Source organism: Azolla caroliniana, unplaced genomic scaffold, assembly GCF_043228905.1.
Source record: "Azolla caroliniana isolate FFs.n. ecotype wild unplaced genomic scaffold, voAzoCaro1.0.p SCAF_11, whole genome shotgun sequence".
Taxonomy (NCBI): domain Eukaryota; kingdom Viridiplantae; phylum Streptophyta; class Polypodiopsida; order Salviniales; family Salviniaceae; genus Azolla; species Azolla caroliniana.
In genome coordinates, this window is record NW_028230446.1 from 20,081,402 (window position 1) to 20,103,871 (window position 22,470).

General features: G+C 37.3%; 2 protein-coding genes across 2 annotated transcripts; one reads left to right on the plus strand and one right to left on the minus strand.

Annotated features, from left to right (window-relative positions):
• The first annotated feature begins 557 nt into the window (after nucleotides 1-557).
• LOC147858392 (multicopper oxidase LPR2-like) lies at nucleotides 558-3,260 on the plus strand. The gene is made up of 4 exons (XM_087326781.1): nucleotides 558-866; nucleotides 1,013-1,582; nucleotides 1,728-2,615; nucleotides 2,783-3,260. The coding sequence occupies exons 1-4, from the start codon at nucleotides 585-587 to the stop codon at nucleotides 2,834-2,836; spliced, it is 1,794 nt and encodes a 597-aa protein (XP_087182907.1). The 5' UTR covers nucleotides 558-584; the 3' UTR covers nucleotides 2,837-3,260.
• Nucleotides 3,261-7,743: 4,483 nt separating this feature from the next.
• Nucleotides 7,744-21,882, minus strand: LOC147858393 (protein ACTIVITY OF BC1 COMPLEX KINASE 8, chloroplastic-like). The gene is made up of 19 exons (XM_087327595.1): nucleotides 21,649-21,882; nucleotides 21,155-21,292; nucleotides 20,095-20,234; nucleotides 19,823-19,881; nucleotides 19,528-19,749; nucleotides 12,720-12,787; nucleotides 11,214-11,324; nucleotides 11,051-11,130; nucleotides 10,887-10,956; nucleotides 10,732-10,805; nucleotides 10,584-10,653; nucleotides 10,394-10,484; nucleotides 10,195-10,317; nucleotides 9,269-9,349; nucleotides 9,129-9,189; nucleotides 8,992-9,046; nucleotides 8,818-8,916; nucleotides 8,637-8,726; nucleotides 7,744-7,866 (listed from the first exon to the last, which is right to left on the minus strand). The coding sequence occupies exons 1-19, from the start codon at nucleotides 21,880-21,882 to the stop codon at nucleotides 7,759-7,761; spliced, it is 1,974 nt and encodes a 657-aa protein (XP_087183721.1). The 3' UTR covers nucleotides 7,744-7,758.
• Nucleotides 21,883-22,470: the final 588 nt, after the last annotated feature.

The following is a 22,470-nucleotide window of genomic DNA, read 5'->3' on the forward strand; positions in this document are numbered from 1 at the left end:
CCTGAATCTTTCTCAAACACAACTAACTGAATGAATAAATCTACGAGTGACTAATTAAATTAAGTAAAGTAATTGCAACAAGAAATGCACCGGCAAAATTTCCGACAAAAAGAAAAAGTAAAAGTAAAAATCATCACAAATTTAGCCCAAATGCAACTAACTAAGATTTAGATTTGATTTTGAATTAGTTGGTTCATATCGCATCGGACCCTGAATCTTCCTTCAAACACAACTGAATGAATAAATTTCGACAGTGTAAGTAATTAAGAAAAACAAAAAACAAAACCTTCCCCTTCCCCACCTTCTCCTGCTTATGCGCTCTTAAATATTTCCATATATTACCATATATGCATGCTTGTGATCGACACATTCAAGCCTCGTGGACGTTGACAATAGCACTAATACTTGGAACAGTCTCTCTCTCTCTCTCTCTTTCTACTTAGTACTCACTTCTATGTATCCTATTTATATGAGCTGAAATCTAATGTCAACTCTACACCCCTTTGCAGTTCCATCTTTCTCTCTCTCTCTCTCAATCCTCCCTCCTCATCCATCACATTGTCTCCTCTTCATCCTTTTCCACCATGGCAAGGAAGAGGCAGTGCACTTCCAATCATTACGTCCCACACCTCAATGCCCCTGCCCTTACCCTGTGCTTCTTTCTGGCCCTCTTCCTACTCCTTATCTCCCCATCACACTCCACTGATGAGCACGAGACCGCAGACACGCTCGCTGCCGCCGCCGCCAGCCTCGAGATGTTCGTTGACAAGCTTCCGAGAATGCCCATCATCAATGGCTACACCCGAGCATCGGATGGGCGCCTTTTGCCAGCCCATCTCACCATTGGCATGTACCTCAAAAAATGGGTAACCCACACAATCTCTAGTCTGAATTTCTTTACATTGGTAATTTCAAAAACCCACCCATGCACCTTGTCCTTGATATATGATCCCAATATATACATATGCTTCTCATCATATGGATTGAAATTGATACAAACCTTGGGTTGCAGAAATTCCATAGAGACCTTCCATCATCCGATGTGTTTGCATATGGGAGGTCAAAGGAGGAAGCCACAGTGCCTGGCCCAACCATCAAGGCCATGGTGGGGGTAAAGACATATGTGAAGTGGGAGAATCACCTTCCTGACCACCACCTCTTCGTGGTCGATCCCACACTGGGCGAACCGAACAGCTCTCTGCCGGGCGTTCCCACCGTCGTCCATGTTCACGGGGCCGCCTCCGAACCACACAGTGATGGGAACGCGCTCGCATGGTTCACTCGTGGTTTCCAGCGCAAAGGCTCCCGGTGGAACAAGGAAGTGTACGAGTACGAGAATGTAGAAGAAACGAGCGGTACCTGGTACCACGACCATGCCGATGCTTACACGCGTTTGAACCTCTTGGCAGGCCTTGTGGGTGTTTACAAGGTAGTCAATCCCCAACTCGAACACCATACCTGGAAGCTTCCCCACAAGAGGTTCGAGGTGGAGCTCCTGGTTACGGATCATGCCTTTACCAGGAAAGGCCAAATCTACATGAATGCAACAGGAAACAATCCCCATATCCACCCTCAATGGCAGGTTATGTATCTGCACATATATATATGTATATGTATGTATGTATATATAGGTATATATGTCATGTCTTTCATTCCCATATATTTAAAATGCAGAGCCTATTTGTGTTGACACCATTGTTGGATGTATGTTCTTACCATTCATTCAGCCTGAGTACTTTGGAGATGTTATTGTGGTGAATGGGAAGGCATGGCCGTATTTGAAGGTTCAGAGAAGAAAATACCGATTCCGAATCATCAATGCGAGCAACGCGAGGTTCTACAGGTTTGCCTTGGATAACGGCATGCATTTCGTCCAGATCGGAGCCGATAGCTTCTACTTCGAGAAACCTATCCATGTGAAAGAGCTCTTGATGGCTCCATCCGAGACTGTAGATGTCATCCTAGATTTCTCCACATCGAATTCAAGTGTCGCAATCCTCACAAACAATGCATCGTATCCCTTCCCGGATGGAGATCCGGTGAACGAGCAGAACAGCATGATCATGAAGTTCGTGATCCAGAACCGAATTTCGCGAGAGAGAGCCCGAATCCCCGAGCACCTCATGAAAGTAGACAGACTATCAGCATCCAACGCGACTCACAAAATCAGGGACATCATCCTTTCAGAGTTTGAAACACCGGAAGAGGAACCCACACATCTCTTGATCAATTTCCGGTGGTTTACAGATCCGGTGACGGAGACACCCCGCCTGGGAAGTACCGAGATGTGGCGCATCATCAACCTCACACCCGACAACCACCCCCTCCATGTGCATCTTGTGGGTTTCCAGGTGATACATGAGCAGAAGCTCAATGACACCTTGGATGATCTCATGGACTGTGTGACGGAGAATCAGAGTGTGGAAGGTTGCGATCTCGAGAGCTTCTTTGATGGGCCTCCCCAGCCACCCCCAGCCAATGAAGCTGGCTTCAAGAATGTCTACAAGATGAAACCCTTCCATGTGACCTCCATACTGATTCGGTTTTCGCTGCCCGACGGCCGGCCTTTCCCCTTCGATCCCACCGGAGCGCCTGGTTATGCATACCATTGCCATGTGATTTCTCTCTCTCTCTCAAAGCAAACTATGTCATTATTGTTAGAAAAGAAAATTTTAGTATACATATTAATTTCACTACTGCAAAATTAATCTCATTTTAATCCGGGAGGACCTTCTTTTCCTTCCATAATTTCTGATTTCTAATCTCCTCATGCATCATGCAGATACTCGACCATGAAGACAATGCTATGATGAGGCCTTACCAGATCACCCACTAAATATTGGCACCCAGTTTGAGAGGAGGGCAACAGGTCCATTGCTCTCTCTCATTGGAAATAATGGATTTAGTACAACATACATAATTCTTTGCTTGTTTCTAATGAGTTCCTTCTGTAATACAATTGTAAATGAGAATCAACATCTTCATTCATGGGTTGGAGATCAACAAAATAAAATCCAAACGGCCAAGATGTTCATTTTGAGCATTTTGTGTTGTATGTTACAGCACTGCCAATAGCTTATTTAGCTAAGGTAGCTGTCATTTTTTCCGAGCATAATGTATGAATAGTGCACTTCCGTTACCTGTGTCAAAACTAATGACCTCAATTATAGCTTGGAGGGTCATACACATACATCTACCATATGTACATAGCAGTAAGTTCTGATTAATATTTAATAAAGTTATATGTACATAAAATGTCACTTGGACTGTGGGTTTCGCTGCCTGAAGATCGATTTAACTGTAGACTATGGTACTACCATTGATGTGTTCAAAAAGTTATGTCTCTTCAATGAAGAGTTGTCTCTAAAGTTTAATAATAAATAACTAGACTTGGTAATTACTTAAATATTTCTAATTAATAATAATATAATATTTAGGTTAGATATTTCCACACCCCCCCTTAAGCTAAATATTATTTTATTCAAAAATATTGTCGTTTGAAGAATAGTTTGGCATTGTTAGACCAATCTTTCAGCAGCAAGAGACATGCTTTATTTGAGGTACTGGCTTTTGTTAGAAAATCGGCCCATGTCGAATATTATCACTCATATTCGGATTACACGCTAACTTTATACATGATTGATTATCACAATGAAGGATTAGCTTTGAAGTCTTAAATAAGCTAAGTTCTTCAAGTATGGAATGCATCCATATTCCTTCTTTAGCAACGAGTGCAACAACTACATATTCGGCTTCCATTGAAGATAGCGTGATCGATGTTTGCTTCTTAGACCTCCATGTTATAGCGGCTCCGGCGAGACAATATACAAAGCCACTTGTTGACTTACGACCATCAATATCTCCCCCCCAATCTGAGTCCGTCCATCCAGACAATTGTGATGGATTGGTCCATCCTTCAAGTTTCATGAACTTGATGGACTTTGATTGCGATCTAGAGTAAGTTAACACCATATCTTTCATTCGTTTTAGGTAACGTAGTAATTGTTTTCATGCTTGCCAATGTTTTGGTTCGGGATCCTGCATAAATCTTGAAAGAATTCCAACAGTGAAACATAAATCGGGACGTGTACAACTAACAAGGTAGCATATACATGCAAGAATTTTGAGCATTTCATCTCGTTCTTGGATCATAGTTCTAGGAGCATCTTCGATTGATAATTTGTATGGAGTTGACATGGGTGTAGAGATAGGCTTGCAATGTAGCATGTCAAAACGTTTTAATACACTTCCAATGTATTGAGTTTGGGAAAGAGAAATGGTTCCTTTAGCACGACCTCTTTGTAGGTTCATTCCAAGGAAATACTTCATTGGACCAAGATCAGTTATTGGAAAAGTTTGTTGAAGTTCCTTCTTCGCAGTTTGTAGATACGCAAGTGAGTTGGCAAGTAGAGGTAAGGCATCGACATAAACATCGATTATGATGAAATTATTCTTATCTCTTTTAATGTGTACATTTGGTTCATTCTTTAATCGTTTATAACCATTGTTAGTTAGAAAATTATGAAGTCGATGATACCAAATTCGTGGAGATTGTCATAGACTGTATAAGGATCGATGTAGGTGACATACAACATTGGGTCGAGTTAAATCTTCAAAATGTGGTGGTTGTTGCATATAGATCTCTTCGTCGAGTTCTCCATGACGGAAAGCAGTTTGAACATCTAAGTGATGGAATTCAAAATCAAGTTTGACAGTGAGAGAGACGAATATGCCAAATGTGATACTTTGCAATGTAGGGCTAAATGTATCTTTGAAGCCGATTCTGGGTATTTGCGAAAAACCACAAGCTACAAGACGAGCTTTGAAACCTATAATATTTCCATTAGCATTGGTCTTCTTTCGAAGAACCCACTTACAACTAACAATTTGTTGATCAGGTGGTGGATCGACAATGCTCCAAGTTTTGTTCTTCAATAAGGTTGTCTCTTCTTCCAAAGTTGCTCTCCATTTCGGACCATCGATACCAGACAATGCTTCTCGAACGGTAATAATTAATTCATTTGCGGTATCCAGTTCTTCTTCAACTATGAGGGCGTCCATATCAAAGTCCACAAAGTGTGCCTTGAATTGGTCGAGTTCCTTATCGATATCAGACAAGGAGTTCCTTGCGGTACGGTGAGGTGGTGAGTCATTATCAGATGAGTTTGGATAGTCTTCCAAGGATTGTGATTTTGAGTTTATTGATTAGAGTTCAAGAAATTTGATGAAGAGAGTGGTAAAGTATTTAGTGTATTTAAACGTGCTGAAGACGAGGTCAATGTAGAGGATGTGTTTGTGAGGTTATGATAATATGTAGAGTTGGATGGTGTGAAACCAATATCAAGATTTGGGTGAATGTAGTTAGTTTGTTTAAGTTGGGTAATTCTTTTAAGTTGGTTGGTTAGTTTTAAAAGTTTATTATTTATTTTACTTTTATTTTTATTAACTTTAAATTTGAATGTTGGTTTTTTATGTAGAGTCGAACAGGAGGAGTTCTTGGAGCAGAGGAGATGGGAGAAGATGCAAGGGGTTGAGGTGCAGGGGAGATCAAAGCATATGCAATGGGTAGAGGTAGTGGTTGATCAGCATGAATAAAAGGGCGAGGAATTACCACATAACGATATACAGCAGCAGGGACGTCATCAAAGTGAGTGGCGACTTTCTTTGATCGATGGTTGGCAGCAATAACAGCATCAACATTGTTTTGTCCACGGCCAGCAACAATGGCACTATGTTTAGGGCGCCAGGTGTCATCAATGATGTTGTTCTATTGGTGGCAGAACACGATGGCAACGAACGTTAGCAACAACATTGTTCTGTTTGCAGCAAAAGGCGGCATTAGCGATGCTAGTAGAGAGGCGGCAGAAGGCAACAGTGGCATTGGCAAATGCTTCAACCACAAAAGCCTACATCAAGTCCTTGTAACCTTCTTCTTCATATTCATCCTTTTCTTCCATTGAGGCGGCATAAACCTCTTCTTCTTCTTCTTCTTCATTTCTCTGTTCCTCGAATTCTTCTACAATATGCGTTTGTGGTCAACGAATGATGCTTGGGAATCTTCGAATCTTTTGTTTTGCTTTACATTCTTGTGGTGTGTGGCTTGATCTTTTGCAAATGTTGCAATAAGACTTAGAGAACTTCATTCCTCCTTTAGTCATAGGTGCATTGTTATCCGCGGGATTATAAGTGTATGAGTGTATAAGCGATAGTACATATATAAATAAATAAAAAGTCTTTGTATTAAAAGGCATGTGTAAGTGTATGTGCAAATGTGCACATGAGTAAGTGTGAGCACTTAGTACATCATTATATGTGTAAACACATGCACATTTATGTGAATGTGTGCAAAAATGAGAGTATTGTAAAGTGGTCTAGATTGTTAGAAGGTTATGTAACTCACCTGCAAACCTCATTGGATGTTCTTAGATTGCGATCCTCATGTAATGTACCTATATAACCCTACCGTACAAATGAATAGTAGTAGGGGAAATTTTGTCTCTCAATATTGTGTCACTCTCTCTTTCTCTCTCCATCTCTCTTCCTCACGCTCAACCCCACCCATCAACACTTGGCACACCCGATGGGACGACCCCCCTTGAGAAGAAGTAGATGAATTACATGCGGCGGAAGTTTGCAAGAGGCCAATGTCTATGGCGGTAGAGTGAAAAGAAGACGAGATGCATAGCAACAGCCCCTGCGCGTCGTTGATGCCTAACATCCTCCGCATGATTCATCGTTTCAAAGATTTCACCACTGAAAAAGGATTCCAAGGAAGAGAAAAGGAGGGTCACTTGGATTTGAACCTTAAGGGCCACTATTTTGTTCTCAAAAGCTATAATGGAAGGTTTGGACGTGAGCCTTTATCAACAATTACAAGAATGTGGTCTAAATCCTTGCTTCCTTGATACACAATACAGGACGCACGTAGAAATTTCGGCTTTACCTTCCTGGCAAATATTTCACTCCGGAATATTGAGGACAGAATTGTTACCCTCTGATAGGCCAGTGGCATGTGGGTTTTATTGGCCAGATAAGGGAAAACCCATCACTTTTGTGGATTGTTTGGATGGTAAAGAAGAGTTTACATTTCATGGAAATTCCATGCTTAAACACGTAGACGCAACCCTGGTTCTCAAGGTTCTACAGCTTCTAAAGTCCAGCAATGACATATAAAATGGGTGGGAAGGTATTGGAGTGATTTCTCCATACAATGCACAAGTCAAACTAATGCATGATATGTTGTTTCATGATGGTAATGGCAAGGATGACAAATTCTTCGGGCTTGAGGTTAAGACTGTGGATGGATTCTAAGGAAGAAGGTGGTTCTCCCATCAGAAATCCATCCACTGCAAGTATAGATGCAAGGGTTGCAAATTGATGGATGTCTAGTCTTGGTGTACCTCAGCGCCCCAATACTGATGCTCTGGGGCAGCTCTTGTCTGATGTTAAATGGGTGTATATAATACAATTACAACATCTTAAGGATGTTGCAACAACTCTTGCAACAGAAGAAGCCGATGATGTTCCAGCAACTCTTGCAACTCTTATATATGATTCAGGCTAACAAAAAACACCAAAATACCTCTAAACTAGCTGTCCATATTTTCTCCAGAATACCCCTAAGTTCTCAAAATTTACTAGAATATACACGTGTTGGAAACTTTTGAAGTGGACAGGGTGTTCTTGGTAATTTTTGAAAACTTCCAGAGTGCTCTGGAGGTATTCTAGAAAATCACCTAAGGGTAGGTTTTTATGTCATCAGAATATACTTAACTCTGAGGTTTTAGATTTAGGGTTAGTATATACTTTGAGTGCATTGAAGTGCAGCAATGCAGCGAGGTTCAGCAAAGTTCCAGCTAAAATACCCTGAATTTCATCAGCATGCAACAAATGAAAATTCTTCATGAAACAAAAGATAATAAAAGTTGATTTTTACCAAAATATGGTAATCCCAATCTTTACATTGGCTTAGGTGGGAACATAGTTCCTAATATTCGGGTACGTCCAGTTTACTGGACGTACGCGAACGTTTGAAAACGTACGCGTATGATACGCGATATTCGTTTGGCTTCTTTTTTTTCTTTTCACTTTTTTTTGGTTTTTTTAATTTTTGATATTCATAATATTTTGTGAATAGAAGTGACATCTAACACACATACACACACTCTCTCTCTCTCTCACACGAGAACTGACAGATTTTCTCTCTCTACAAAATCTAGATATCTAATATACATATTACATACTCCCTCACACAGACAAAACCCATAGCTCCTCTCTCTCTCTCTCTCTAGAGTCTAGATATACACTCAATCACTGTCTCCTCACACATGCAAAACAAGGCTTCTCTCTCTAGACCACACACGCTCTCTCTCTCTCTCTCTCTCTCTCTCTCTCTCTCCCCCTCACACACACACACACTATGTACACCATATACACCATATGTATATAAAATATATCTATGTACCGTGTATGGATTTCAATCATACTTGGAGCCTTTTCACGTATGAGTATGATACGAATATTGGCGTTTGAGTATGACACGAATGGGACGTATGGCTAGAACTATGGGTGGGAAAGGACAAATACCCTCTGTCAGTGATGTAAACTAGTAAATCAATTCAACTCTAAGTTAGTACCTGTCCTATAGTCTTTCGCACGGTTGCAACTCGCTTAAATGCTCGTTCTGATTCCAGTGTATGAACCCGAAGCTTCAAATCTCCTTGCTCCTGAGGAAAGCTTTTGCATTTTTGCATGTCATCACGTGACCAAATCTTGAAACAAATGTTACTTTTCTGGAATAACCAAAGAAAAGCTTACAATCCGCTGAATAACTTCTGCCAGTTTTTCTACTCGATCGGCTTGGTGAAATAGATTAGCAAATGCTTGAGATTGTCTATTCCATCGTTTAGTGAAATCCTACATGTTGCCAATTCACTTATCAGCCATAGCAAAAAACTTGGTTCCTATAAATATTCTCCAAACAAACCCTACCCTAATGAAAACATCAGCACCAACTTCCCAGAATTTCAGTATCTCCAGAGCATACCTAAGAAAATTATGATATAGGGCAGGTAAGGGATTACCCATGGCACTAATACCAATGAACATTGCAGGATTAATTTCCTTACGGTCTTGCAATTTCTGATATATCGAATCTTGGATCTGGACCTTTACCAATGCCGTCCAACACTAACAATCAAACAGCCGAAGAGTAAGCATGTCGGATTCTAAACTGATAAACAGGTCCTGTAGATGCAAGTTCATATACCTGAAAAAGCTCGTACAACAAATGTGAATGTTGCTGGAAATCGAAAAGGTTGGTCCACAGAGATTGACAGAAGGTCCTCACCTATACAAGAGCAGATAACAGAGAAAATCCAACATCATTGTCATGTAATGAAATTTTCCGTTGTATGCGACAACCATATTTCAACATCTTAAGAAGTGCTTAATCTTGATGTATTACATGTGTCAGATAATGGTCAAAACTCCATGACGTTGGCATCTAATGAATCATTAATTTTATGCCAAATAAAAATTAAAAGACATCTTAATAAAGGCGTTTTTTATGTATCAAACCCAGCAGACAGTCAAAGGACCCATTGGGAATCAGGTTTTGGAAGTAGCCCATGAGCAACATATAAAAGTAAATGCCAATATTTGATAGGAAATTGAGGTGCCCAACTTAATTATTTGGCACAATACACTATGACTATAATGTAAATTAAAGTATGGCACCAAGAAAAGAGAAGTTAATACATTTAATAAAGAAATACAATAACAAGGTTTTATAAATACAAAGGAAACTATATAATATAACATAGGATGAACCATACGTGCATTTGCATTGGAGTATGGTAAACACCCTCGAAGTAAGGTAAATACCATACTTTTGTAAGAAAGTTAAGGTAAAAAGTGTAAAAAAGAACATAAGAATGTTTTGATAACAGATGCATTTGTTTGCATTCTTATGAAAAAGAATGTTTGCGAATGCATTCCAGTATATTACGTACTATGTAATATAATATTATACATACATACATACACACACACACACACACATATATATATATATATGCAAAAACCACTATATGTGAATACAAAGCATATGAGATCCTATCCTTTCTGAAAAGGTCAATGAAAACATAGAGCAGAACCAACAGCATAGTTCCAGACCAGAGACTTAAGCCTTACCAATAGCGGCAAGGCGCATCTTCTTCATTTCTAATTTCTCTTCCTTTGATAATGGTTTCTTGAAAACAAGGGGACTCGTGGCTGCTTCTTTCTCTGCTTTTTGTGCACTTAATCGTTCCTCAATTACCAACTTTAAAACATCTTGCAATTCAACCTAAATGCCACAAGAAAATCCAAGATACATATCAAAAGTGTAAAGACCTGTTCAAAAAGAACTGTGCTGTTCGTCGAACAGCAGTCATATCTCCAGTTGGGACAAGAACCCCCACTGGAACCATTGATTGGTGAACCTTTTACAGTTAAATAAACAAACGGTGAAGTCAGTTAAATAAGTTTATGTAACAGGTTTTGCCTCTTCACTCAGAAAAATCTGGGTCAAGTTTACTCACTTTGTCAGGATCTTTCTCATACACTCCATAGAATATTTCAAGCAAGCCGTCTCTTATGTTTGGGCTGACGTTGCACTTCAGAAAAAAATCTAAGTGTCTGGAATATCAATGGATGAACCATAGGCACTAACCCAATATCATAATCAACCTTCCCATCATGCCAAAATCATAAAAGATGAGGCGTCCTCCATTTGTATCATCTACAGCGATGTTTCCTGGATGCTGATAACCACCATGGACCGTAATATATGAATAACAAAGGTAAGAATTTTATGCATTTCATACAACACAAAATAAGCTTACTGGATCTGCATGAAAAAAACCATGCCTCAAAATTTGCTCCAAATATGATTCTACAGCATATCTAGCTAGACTGCAATCAATACATATCGCGGTAAATTTGAAGAGGTTTCTCCCCAAACAGTTCAATGGTTCAGTGGCCATTTGAATTTCACTCTCATACCCACATTTGTCTATCTACACCAAGTTGGTCCAAAGCTGAAATGCGATTGATCTTAATGCCTGGAACATACTCCATTGTAAGCACCTAAAACAGAAAGCCAATCCCATTTATAATCTCAATCAATAACAGACAATTCTAAGTAAACAATAGTTTGTGTATTGAATTACCTGTGGTGTTGTAAATTCCCAATATATTTTGGGAACCTTTACATAATCTAAGTCCTTAAAATTGTGTGCAAAACGTTCAGCATTGACAGCCTCCTTACTATAATCAATTTCCTGAAAGCCAAACAGTTTTACCACCAGATTACTTAAAGCATCAATTGTCCAGAAAGCACTCTGAGATATAAGATATTCATAGAGAATTTCAGCATCCCAAACATATGCTCCAAATCACTATGTGCATTAGACCACGTAGTTTAATGTAGATTAATTATTTTTCATTTTCATGAAAAATGTAAATATGTTTTATGTTTTATAAATAGTTTAATCGTGGATTAGAAAAGAGTGTGCAATCAACGACACAAAAAAAGGCAAATTGCAATTATATGCTAGAAAAGGAACAAGTAAAAGGAAAAATGTTATAAATGTAATGCAATTATAGGTTATAAGATCAAGGCCACATAACGTAAAAATGTAATAAATGGAGTTGATAGGTTACATGATCAAAGCCACATGTTAGTTCAAGGAAAATATGGACAAACTGTTGCTTTGGTATTTTTATCCTCAGGAATTTCCCTACAAATCTTCCTTCTTTCCATGCACTATGAGCTGACTTAAAACTCTATTCTATTGAGTGTTGGACACTTTACCTGCTCTCTTTAGACATACATTTCTGCATACTATTTACTGTGGACATGAGTCCTGATTTGTAACAATCACCTGTTGTTGCTAGGTATATTCTTCACAAGAAACTAATGCCGCTGTTTGTATACAGTTGAGATCAGACACTCTGTTTGTGTCTTTTATGTCAAAATATCTTTAACAACAGTATTTATGGCCCTCACGCACAGTGTAGATTTGGAACAACGATATTTAACAGCATCCTACTTACAAGTTACTACTTATATCTAACAATCGGTAACGGTTCGGTTTGGTTCGAGAGAGTCCAACCCGAAACGGTTTTGAACCGAACCGTTTAAAAAATAAACCTGAACCGAACCTTTATACATTTTTCAAACCATTAAACCATAAAAACCGCGGTTTCGTGGTTCAGTTTCAGTTTTGAACATAGGTCAAATTTTTTATTTTTTATTTTTTAAAATTTATAATATTTCATGATTTAAAATTTTAAAAAGTTTTAAGATGTTCCTAAGATGTGAGAATAAGGTCTAAAAATGAAAAGATTGTTTAAAAACAATTTTTTTAATTTTTTTTTTAAAAAAATTTCTTTAAACCATTTAAACCGCGGTTTTTTACTGTTGAAACCGAACCGAACCGTTAAGCCGTTGAAACCGCGGTTTCGCGGTTCAGTTCAATTCAAACCAAACCGTTGTTGATTGTTACTTATATCATCAGTGCCTGGGAGTAAGTGAAGCTTCAAGGTCCATAAGTAGGTGGAAGCTTTAAAAACTAACTACAATATGCATGAGGACACATCTTTCACATAATATTTTCTTAAAAGGTTTTACCTTTACCCAATTGCAAAGCAAACTTATCGGTGTCAAATCAAACCTGGTATAAAACAGAGGCACATTCATCATAAATCGCAACCCGATCTCCCTTAGCGAAAACATGATAATCTCTTATAGGTATATCAAAATTGGTTCACAACAATTCCATGGAGAGTAACCCATTTGGTCACTTCTTTTATTTGATGTTGTTTATCTTGTTGGGAAGAACATGTGCACCTTCGATAGTGGTTAGTTGAAGTTTAAGTAATTGTATTATATACTGAAGTACCCCAAAGTTCTCCTTTTGCAATTTATAGTGCACCATAGGTTGTAAGGTTTTTGTTCAACTTTAGCACTTCTTCAACATTAAGTTCTCTCAATTGGCTAATGTGGGCTTGACGAGTTTCTAAACTACGTCAAAGTATGCATTCATTTTGCATTCTTCTCTTATATGTAATTGAATGTCGAAGGTTAGTAGGTCTTATAGTGACACGACATTGAGTCTTTATCGACTTGTTAAGATAGACCATAGTATGAGGTCTTAGCACTTGTAATTTGGTAGTTGAATCCTTCTCTTTACTTGGATGTTCCGATGGTAAATTTCTCCGTCTATGTCTTTGTCTTCGTGTCTCTCTCACATCAAAGCTATAAATTTGAGAGAACCCAAGTTCAATCCTTGTCATGGGCTAGGCCATTTCTCATGAGTTCACAATTCTTCCTTTACAACTATGGAAGAATTTCCACATTAAAGAAAAGTTCAAGGATACATGGAATGTATGCCCATGTGTTTTATAACCTAATGAATATGTTTGTTCATAAACTTCAATTCTATTACTCAACTATTCTAATTTAGACTATTGTATATATTAATTATTAATCACATGTGATCCCAAATATACTCTAACATCATTTCTCACTTTAAGGGGTTCAATTCCCTTAGGGTTCCAATTTTGAAAATTAAGTTTAAGTCTCGACATCTCAACTATAAAAGACCAACATAACAAACATATTTTCCCAATTCCAAGTTCAACGTAAGGCACATATATATACTTGTTTGCATAGTTAGATACACATCCACATATGCATGTTGTGTCTAAAAAGAAAGGAATCCTTGTTCAAGATTTTTCTTGTGTTTTCAAAAATACTCGATGTGGCCTTATTATGACATTGTACACATCAAACATATTTTGGCTTGTTTGAATGAAAAGCGAACTAATTTTAGAACATGGAGCCTAAGGCACGTACATTAATCAAGGTAAGGGACAAATCCATCTTTTCCCAGAGTGATTAATTATTTGTTCAGGAGGCCTCACTTTGGTATAGCTAACCTATTCGTGGATTGTTTTCACTCCCTATATCCGAATATTATTAATTTCAAATAAAACATAAGTATATAGATTGTTTGAGGAAGCCTCAACCTTTCATGTTTAAACTATGTCATCATTTCAAATACTCAATGTGCCATTCTACACTATTCATGTTATCTTCATGGAAATTCGCAATCGGTCTTAATAAAGAGTCAAACCTCCATATATATTCTTACCGATTTTTAAGTCTTGATTAGTCATACACGTTCTTTCTTTGTTATATAAAACTTCTAACGAAACATTGTATCCATAGAACGTAATATTCGTGTTCGTGGAGGCATTCAAACGTTTGAAAACGTACACGTTTGAAAACGTACACGTTTGAAAGGGGAAAAATATGTGCTCTTTTTTTTTTTTTTCATTTGTTTTCATTGCAAATTTAGCCCATAATATAGACCATAGTTAATCCAATCAAACGTGTCAAACCAATCCAACTTTGAGTTGATTTACCATTCACGTTTTATTGAATCAAACGCGAATGCGAATGCGCGTATGATACGTATGGTTCATTCTATGATCGTATCTAGATTGTTTGATGAAGCCTCAACCTTTCATGTTTAAACTATGTCATCATTTCAAATACTCAATGTGCCATTCTACACTATTCACGTTATCTAAATATTCATGGAAATTCACAATCAATCTTAATAAATAGTCAAACCCGCAGATATAATACAGAGTCAAAACTCCATATATATTCTTACCGATTTTTAGGTCTTCATGAGTCATCCACATTCTTTCTTTGTTATATAAAACTTATAATCAAACACTATATATATATAATGAGAAAAGGGAAATTTCTTACTATCTCACAATATTCGTACATAAATTATATTTGGAAAAAACAGAATGCACCCTTAACATGCCGATCTTTTGTTCATGTGGGGGTGTTTTCACTCTTTGCACTCAATATAACACGTGTACATATAATTTATCCACATGTTGCAAATGTAAGGCCAAATATAGTAAAGAGTTTGGTTCCTTTTGTAGGTAGCTAAAGTATGTGCATCAGAAATTCCATATTCCCTCAAACTTTGTTTTCGATATGTAGGTAGTAGTCTCTTTCATGGTCGATAAAGTTAAGGAGAAATAAATTTCTATGCTCCACATTGAAGAAAAATGGGAACAATGGGAGTTATTCTATTTTGTGAAAGTTTTGTTCTTCAAATAAAACACTCTTAATGTTGGTGGAAATGGAAAAAGTAGGATTTTTTTTTTTTTTTTAAATTCCAAAAAAAAAAGTAGGATATTTAATAGGGTCCTTGTTGGTTCTAGCCTCATTATCTCCTTTAATAAGTAGGATAATTAATAGGTTCCTTGTTGGTTCTAGCTTGCTTATCTCCTTAATACTTAAGAGTATTAGTTCTTAATCCAAACGCAAAGTCTTAGGAAGATTCGATATTAGGGATAAATTGCAAGTCGGGTAGATGCCAAAACGATTGAAGTACACATTGTTTGGATGGAGTGCAAGTGGCCTTTGTTGAGACATCTTTTCCGTGGCGGATATACAAGCCTTTACGCTTTTATATTCTCGCCCTCGATTTATCAACGTTTGCCGCAAGATGTTCTCTTACACCCCACAATTATATGTTATTGACAAGAAATTTGTTATGTGTAACCAAGCAAGCACCAACAAAGCCTAACACGCACCACCCAAACAAAGACAAAAAACGAAGGAGAATTGGATGTGGTAGATATATGTTAAATTGTTGTTAACCAAACATGGGAAGTGTAACCTAGAGCTGGTTGTAAAATTCCACTTCTTGAGTTTATATCTTTCTATACATGTAAAAAAAAATGCTCACATATGAATGAGCACATGAGCCATAACTCTTTGTTGTAATGGAACACCATGCTTTAACAATCACTTCCATGTAGCCTTTTGTACTAAATATAGTAAATAGGGATCACTGCTTGTAGGCCCTCTACTAAATATAGCAATTAGGGTTTATGTGAAGTGAAACAGCCATTAAGAAAGAAAGGGTTTCTGTATGATTTTTTTTGGCCTTAGGATATGTGGCAGCTGGGCCTGGTAGGGATACAATCAAGAAATCGCCTGTCTGTCTTCTTGGAAGGTGATTTAAGCTGTGTACAACTCGCCTCACTAGGTCGTCCGACCTTTTCTCATGAATGGGAAACCCACAAGAAAACAAGCAGACTGGGAATCAACTCAAACCCCCCACCTTCCCAGAAAATTCATGAATGGGATTACCATGTCTTGCTTCTCCGCGTGTTTCGCACTCCATTTATTTATTTGAAGAAACAGACAAATACCACGTATAAAACAGTGTAACCCTCGCTCGTCATTTCGTTTTGTTTTATGGCCAGGTATTTATCTGTTTCTTCAAATAAATAATACACGAATTAGCACAAAATCGTGTGCGAAACACGGAGAAGCTAAACATGCTGATCCCATTTTATATCAAATAGGAGAAATTAGTCAAACAATTCAATCATATCAACATTGAATCGGTAATAAAATATGAAATATGTTTAATTAATCCCAACTATATAAAAAAAAGTTTAATTTTCTTAATATATACTTTGTCATTAACAAAAAAGACTATCTAACTTATGTAATTTATTTAAGTGGTATTTAGGATTCCAATAGCTTAAATATTATCGATTCAAGCTTCGAATTTAAATTAATCTTTGTATGAAGGGAGTAATTATAAAGCTATTATTATTATGTTAGACAATTTCTAAGTCGACCATATTAACTAAAATCATGATTTAGACTCAGTGATAAAATATTAGAGCTTACCAATATTCATCTCCTATATATTGAAAATGTAATATAAATTGTGACCCTTTTACATTGTGGGGTGTAGAAGTGTATAGACAGTAGAAAATGGTTAGTAAATAACGATGTGGTTAGAAAATTATTAGAGAGATGAAGAGAAGATTTGGTGTGGAGGTGATGGATAATGTGGATATGCCCTACATCAGAGTACATCATGTAGGGTATATCCACTAAAATTAAGTCAAATCAATGTTCATAGGATTATCTAAAACTAAATAGAAAATGATATTTCACAAAATGTATGTAGGCTTAATTTACTAGCATTGATAAATATAGGATGCACCATTAGGATCTTGTGCATCCTCTATATTGATCTATGGAGTGCAAGTGCCAAGAACCCTCATTGATGCATCCTTGCCATGGTGTATATTCAAGTCACCATACTTGTCCTTGCCTTCTATGTTTGCATTTGGATGATATCCTCACCTCATTACATAAGAGCACCATCAAGCCTACCTTAACTTCCAAGGTCTTATTTTGAGCTACAATCCATGGGTAATGAATAGATAATTACCCATTGTCTCATGCATGGCTTACATCAAACGTCCTTGAGGAAGCAAAAGATTGGCAAGAGTTGGAACACTTGATTAAGATAAAAAGAAGCAAGCATCATGTGGCCCTTCTCAAGTTCTCATTACAAAGGTATGGTAAAGTTGGGGATTATGCTCAAAAGAAGTTGTCTAATTGCCCTTGGGAAATGTATGGTGATTGGAATAGGGTCAATCATTTACACTTATAAACTATACTTTACACTTACAAGGCCAAAATGGATATTGACTTTGATCAAAATGTTTACAATTCACATTGTGCTTCATGGCTTCTCTAAGTTCAATGAAACACCATGTTTTACCAACCCTCATATCATGTTTTATATGGTACTCAAGTACTTTAATGGCATGGAAGAAGATACGATCAGAGCCAACCTTATCATTTTTAGGATGATTCAAAGCGAATTTAATGGCTTCATGTATAAACCTTACTTTTCTTACAATCAACTAGCTCGCTACGTAAATGCTTCAACATACTCAAATATACATTATAAAAAGAAGAATCACATTCAAACATAAACGCATAAAAATGAGACAATATGTTTTTTAAAGCATAGATCATGCTGAGCATAAATTATGTGTGAGCATGATTGTTATAGATTACATATGTGACTTTGAATACCCCCCTCAAAATATTCTGTATATATGTATCAACCATAGTGTTACCTTAAAGCACCATTAAGTTATGGGTTTGATATGTTCTTCATGATATGTACACAAAATGTGTTTCTCGTGTTAGAGCATTGAACCCATTAGATAATTCACAAAGTGCTAAATGTTAATTCATCAAATCTACTCATGTAGTAAGTAGACATTAATATGATATATTTAGGCATGTGTCAACAAAAAGGAAGCAGTTCTAGAAACGCATTGATCAGTAACACCAAAGTTACCGTTCACGAATTCATTTTTTGTTGTTTTTTCTTCCTCTACTAGAGCTTAAGATTCCGTATCATAGCACAAAAGAATCCATACATATGTATTTCCTTTTGATGCCCCTCTAGGTTATAATATTGGCTAAATTTATAATTTTAATATGTTTATTTATGTGTGCACATGCATGGGTGTGGTCATAATTGGTTATCTATGTGCACGAGTGTGTGGGTATGTTTGTTATTGAGAAAAAAACAGACGTGTGTGATTGCGTTGGCACATATTGTGGCATGTGAAACTGCAATTAATATGGTTATAGAATTATTCCAAACACATCCAACTCACATTTTATCCTACATTCGCAGAATATTACACATTGTCATGTACATGAATATAATATTATTTATTTGTTTAAATGAGTGCATTGAGGTAGAGACATGTGAGAAACCTCTCTTCATGCTTTAGTTGAAGGTCCCCCATTTGTAAAGAATCAAGATAATGCACCAATGTATATATTATATGTATGTGTATTGTTATTTTATATACAATACAAAAAATGTATCGAACTTTGATGCATATAAATGCTACCCAAAAAGAAAAATCAATTTGTGAAATAAAGTTTCATTTGAGTTTCACTTTACTGAGGTTGTAGGAAAACGAAAGATCAAATACCATATAATCGAGAGAATGAAGTGTTGCAGAAGCGTCAAATTAATAATATATAACCAAGAATAAAGCTATTAGATAGAGTAAGAGGGAGAGAGAAAACAACACCAGAATTTAAAAAGGTTCAACCAATTAAGCCTACATCCTCCAAAGCAAAATGCTCTATTAAGGTTGGGAGAGAAGAATACAAAATTGAGGATGTATAACTAAAAGGAAGAGGAGCGTATTTATAACTCCCAAACCACCTCCCCAAACTATGTGGGATAAAGAATGGGCCAAAAAGTTAACAAATCCTCACCTTGGCACAATATCTTATCCTTCCAAATACAAATCTTCTCCAACAAACAAATAATAAAACAATGTGCCTTCAAATCTACGTTGTGAGGCGCCAACTTTAAATGTGTTGGATATTAACCAAGTCTAAACAATGTTCAAACTTGGCCCTTGTAACCACCTTGGTTAGCATATCTGCAAGATTCTCCTTAGTATCAATCTTCTAGAGAAGTATCTCCTCCTCTTCTAGAATTTCCCGCACAAAGTGATAACAAACATCAATGTGCTTCGTTTGTGAGTGAAAGACTTGGTTCTTGGCCAAATGAATGGCACTCTGACTGCTAGAATACACAATGTCATAAAGTTGTTTCTGACCAACTCCCAAGTCTTTAAGAAGCCCATGAAGCCAAATTGATTCCTTCACAACCTCTGTAATTGCCATATACTCAACCTCTGTTGTAGCCAAAACCACAGTTGATTGCAAAGTGGACTTCAAACTAACTAGTGCCTTTGTCAAAGTGAATAAATAGCTAGTTGTAGATCGTCGCTTATCCAAATCACCTGCATAATTAGAATCACAATATCCAACTACTCATTTATCAAGTGATTTATCCTGCTCAAAAGTCAATCCAACATCCACGGTATTTTGAAGATACCACATAATCCATTTCACAGCTTGCCAATGACCCTTTCCTGGATCATGCATATACCTGCTAACAATACTAACATCATGTGAAATATCGGGTCTTGTACACAACATTGCGTACATCAAGCTTCCAATTGCATTTGCAAACGAGACTTTTGCCTTGTATTCTCGCTCTTCATCAATTGTTGGAGATAATCGACTACTTAGTTTCAAATGAGGAGCAAGTGGAGTACTTACAAGTTTTGTATCATTGTACATACCAAAACGTTGTAGTCTCATCTTCAAATATTGCTTCTGTGACTACCAAAGTTTGCCCCTCTCTATATCTACTTATCTCCATGCCAAGAATCTTCTTGGCTTCCCCCAAATCCTTCATCTCAAACTCTTTACTCATCTGAGCCTTCAACTTGTCAATCTCACCTTAACTCTTTGCTGCAATCAGCATATCAACATATAAGAGTAAGTAAATGTATGAAGCAACTTGACGATTACGCAAATGCACACAATGATCGTATTTGCTTCTCTTGTACTTTTGTCCCTTCATGAACATATCAAATCGTTTGTACCATTGTCTCAGAGATTGTTTTAGTCCTTACAATGATTTACTAAGTTTACAAACCCAATCTTCTTTACCAACAACCTTGTATCTTTCTAGCCGAGTCATATAGATTTCCTCCTTCAAATCACCATGTAAGAAAGCGCTCTTCATATCAAGTTGAGCTAGCTCCAAATTCAAGTGTACTACAAAGGCCAACAAAATTCTAATGGAGGAATGTTTACAACTGGAGAAAATACCTCATTATAATCGATTCCCTCCTTTTGAGCATAGCCTTTGGCTACCAACCTTGCCTTGTAGCAAATGTTTTATTTACTCGAAAATCCTTATTTCTTTGCAAATACCCATTTGCACCCAATTGCCTTTCTCCCTTTCAGTAGGTGTGTCAGCTTCCACGTCTTGTTTTTCTTAAGATATTGCATCTCTTCTTCCATTGCACTAGCCCAGTTGCCACTTTTTGTGTTCTGAATGATCATTGGGTAGGTGGATGGAACATTATCATCACAAATTAGAAGTGCATAAGCTACCATGTCAAAGAAATGAGTAGGCTTCTAAATTACTCGTCTCTGTCTTTTTACTGCAATTGGTTATGATTGTTGCAAAGGTTCTTAGGTCGGAACCTCTTCCTCATCTGACTCTTTTTCTATCATAGGAGAGTCACTGGTGGTGCTTCGCCTTGGAGTCACCATTGTCTACTCAAAATCCGCCTGCTTCGGAGTACCCTCCTCATGCATTGTAGTATAATTTGGTTTTCCTAGACTTACCTTATTCAACATGGCAGATTCATCAAAGGTAACATCTCTATTGATAATCGTCTTCTTTGCCTCAAGACACCACAAACGGTATCCCTTCACTCCAACATTGAAGCCCATGAAAAGAGTCTTCTTTGCTCGTGGATCCAACTTTGATTCAGTCACATGATAATATGCAGTAGAACCAAAAATATGCAAAGTATCATAATTAGTTGCAAGTTTTCCAAACCATATACCTCTAATGGAGTTTTGCCACCTATAACAGACGATGGAAAATGATAGACGAGATGTTGAGCGTACGTCACAACCTCAAAAAATTTGCCTAATCTAGTGTTAGACAACATACAACGAACTTTCTCCACAAGTGTCTTGTTCATATGCTCTGACACCCCATTCTATTGTGGTGTTCTTCTAATGGTGAAATGCTGATTATGCCACAATCTTGGCAAGCTTCCAAAAACGGATCACTTAGACTTGTATTCTCCACCATTGTCTGTTCAGAGAACCTTGACCTTTCTCTTTGTCTGGTTTTCAACTTGAGCTTTCCACTTAAGGAAAACTCCAAGCACATCATTCTTGTTCTTCATCGTATACACCCAAACTCTCGTGGAAAAATCATCAGCAAAAGTTACAAAATAATGCCTACCTCCAATGGATGGAGTCTTGGCGGGTCCCCACACATCCTCATCCTCAAATTTAACATCTAAATTTAACAGGTCTACCACTAGTGATGTGTTCATTCATAGTAGTACCTGGTTTGTAGTCAAATCAAAACAACCTCTTCTTCATAAGGAGCTTATTCTAACCACTTTTTTTCAAAAATTTGCCCTCCAATGCCTTCCACAATTTGTGTGCAGAAGTCTCATTCTTGAAAGCATATTTCTGCTTTCTAAACATGCACGATTGACTTGTTCCGCATTCCAACCGATTAATGATGCTCCAATCTTTATTAAAATTTCTAGCTAAAGGTTCAAGTAAATATCAAGACCCTACCAAAAAAGACAGTTTAAAACCTCTCCATGCCACATGCCGAAATGACCAGTACCATCAAATATTTATACCGCCAGTTTCAAACTGGACACCGGGAACCTTGACCATGATGACAACGAACCCGATGTTCCTAGTGGAATCTTTGACACAATATTCTTTGCCTTTTCATCTCTTGATGTCATTACAAACTCGATAAATAATATTCAATATTACAACTATCAACAACTCTAGGTTTCAGAATGACCAAAGTAATTGTTTTCTTATGTGAAAGATTAGACAAAGTTGGGACCACAGAGCATACTCAGACAAAACCTTGGCTCTAATACCAATTGTTGCGG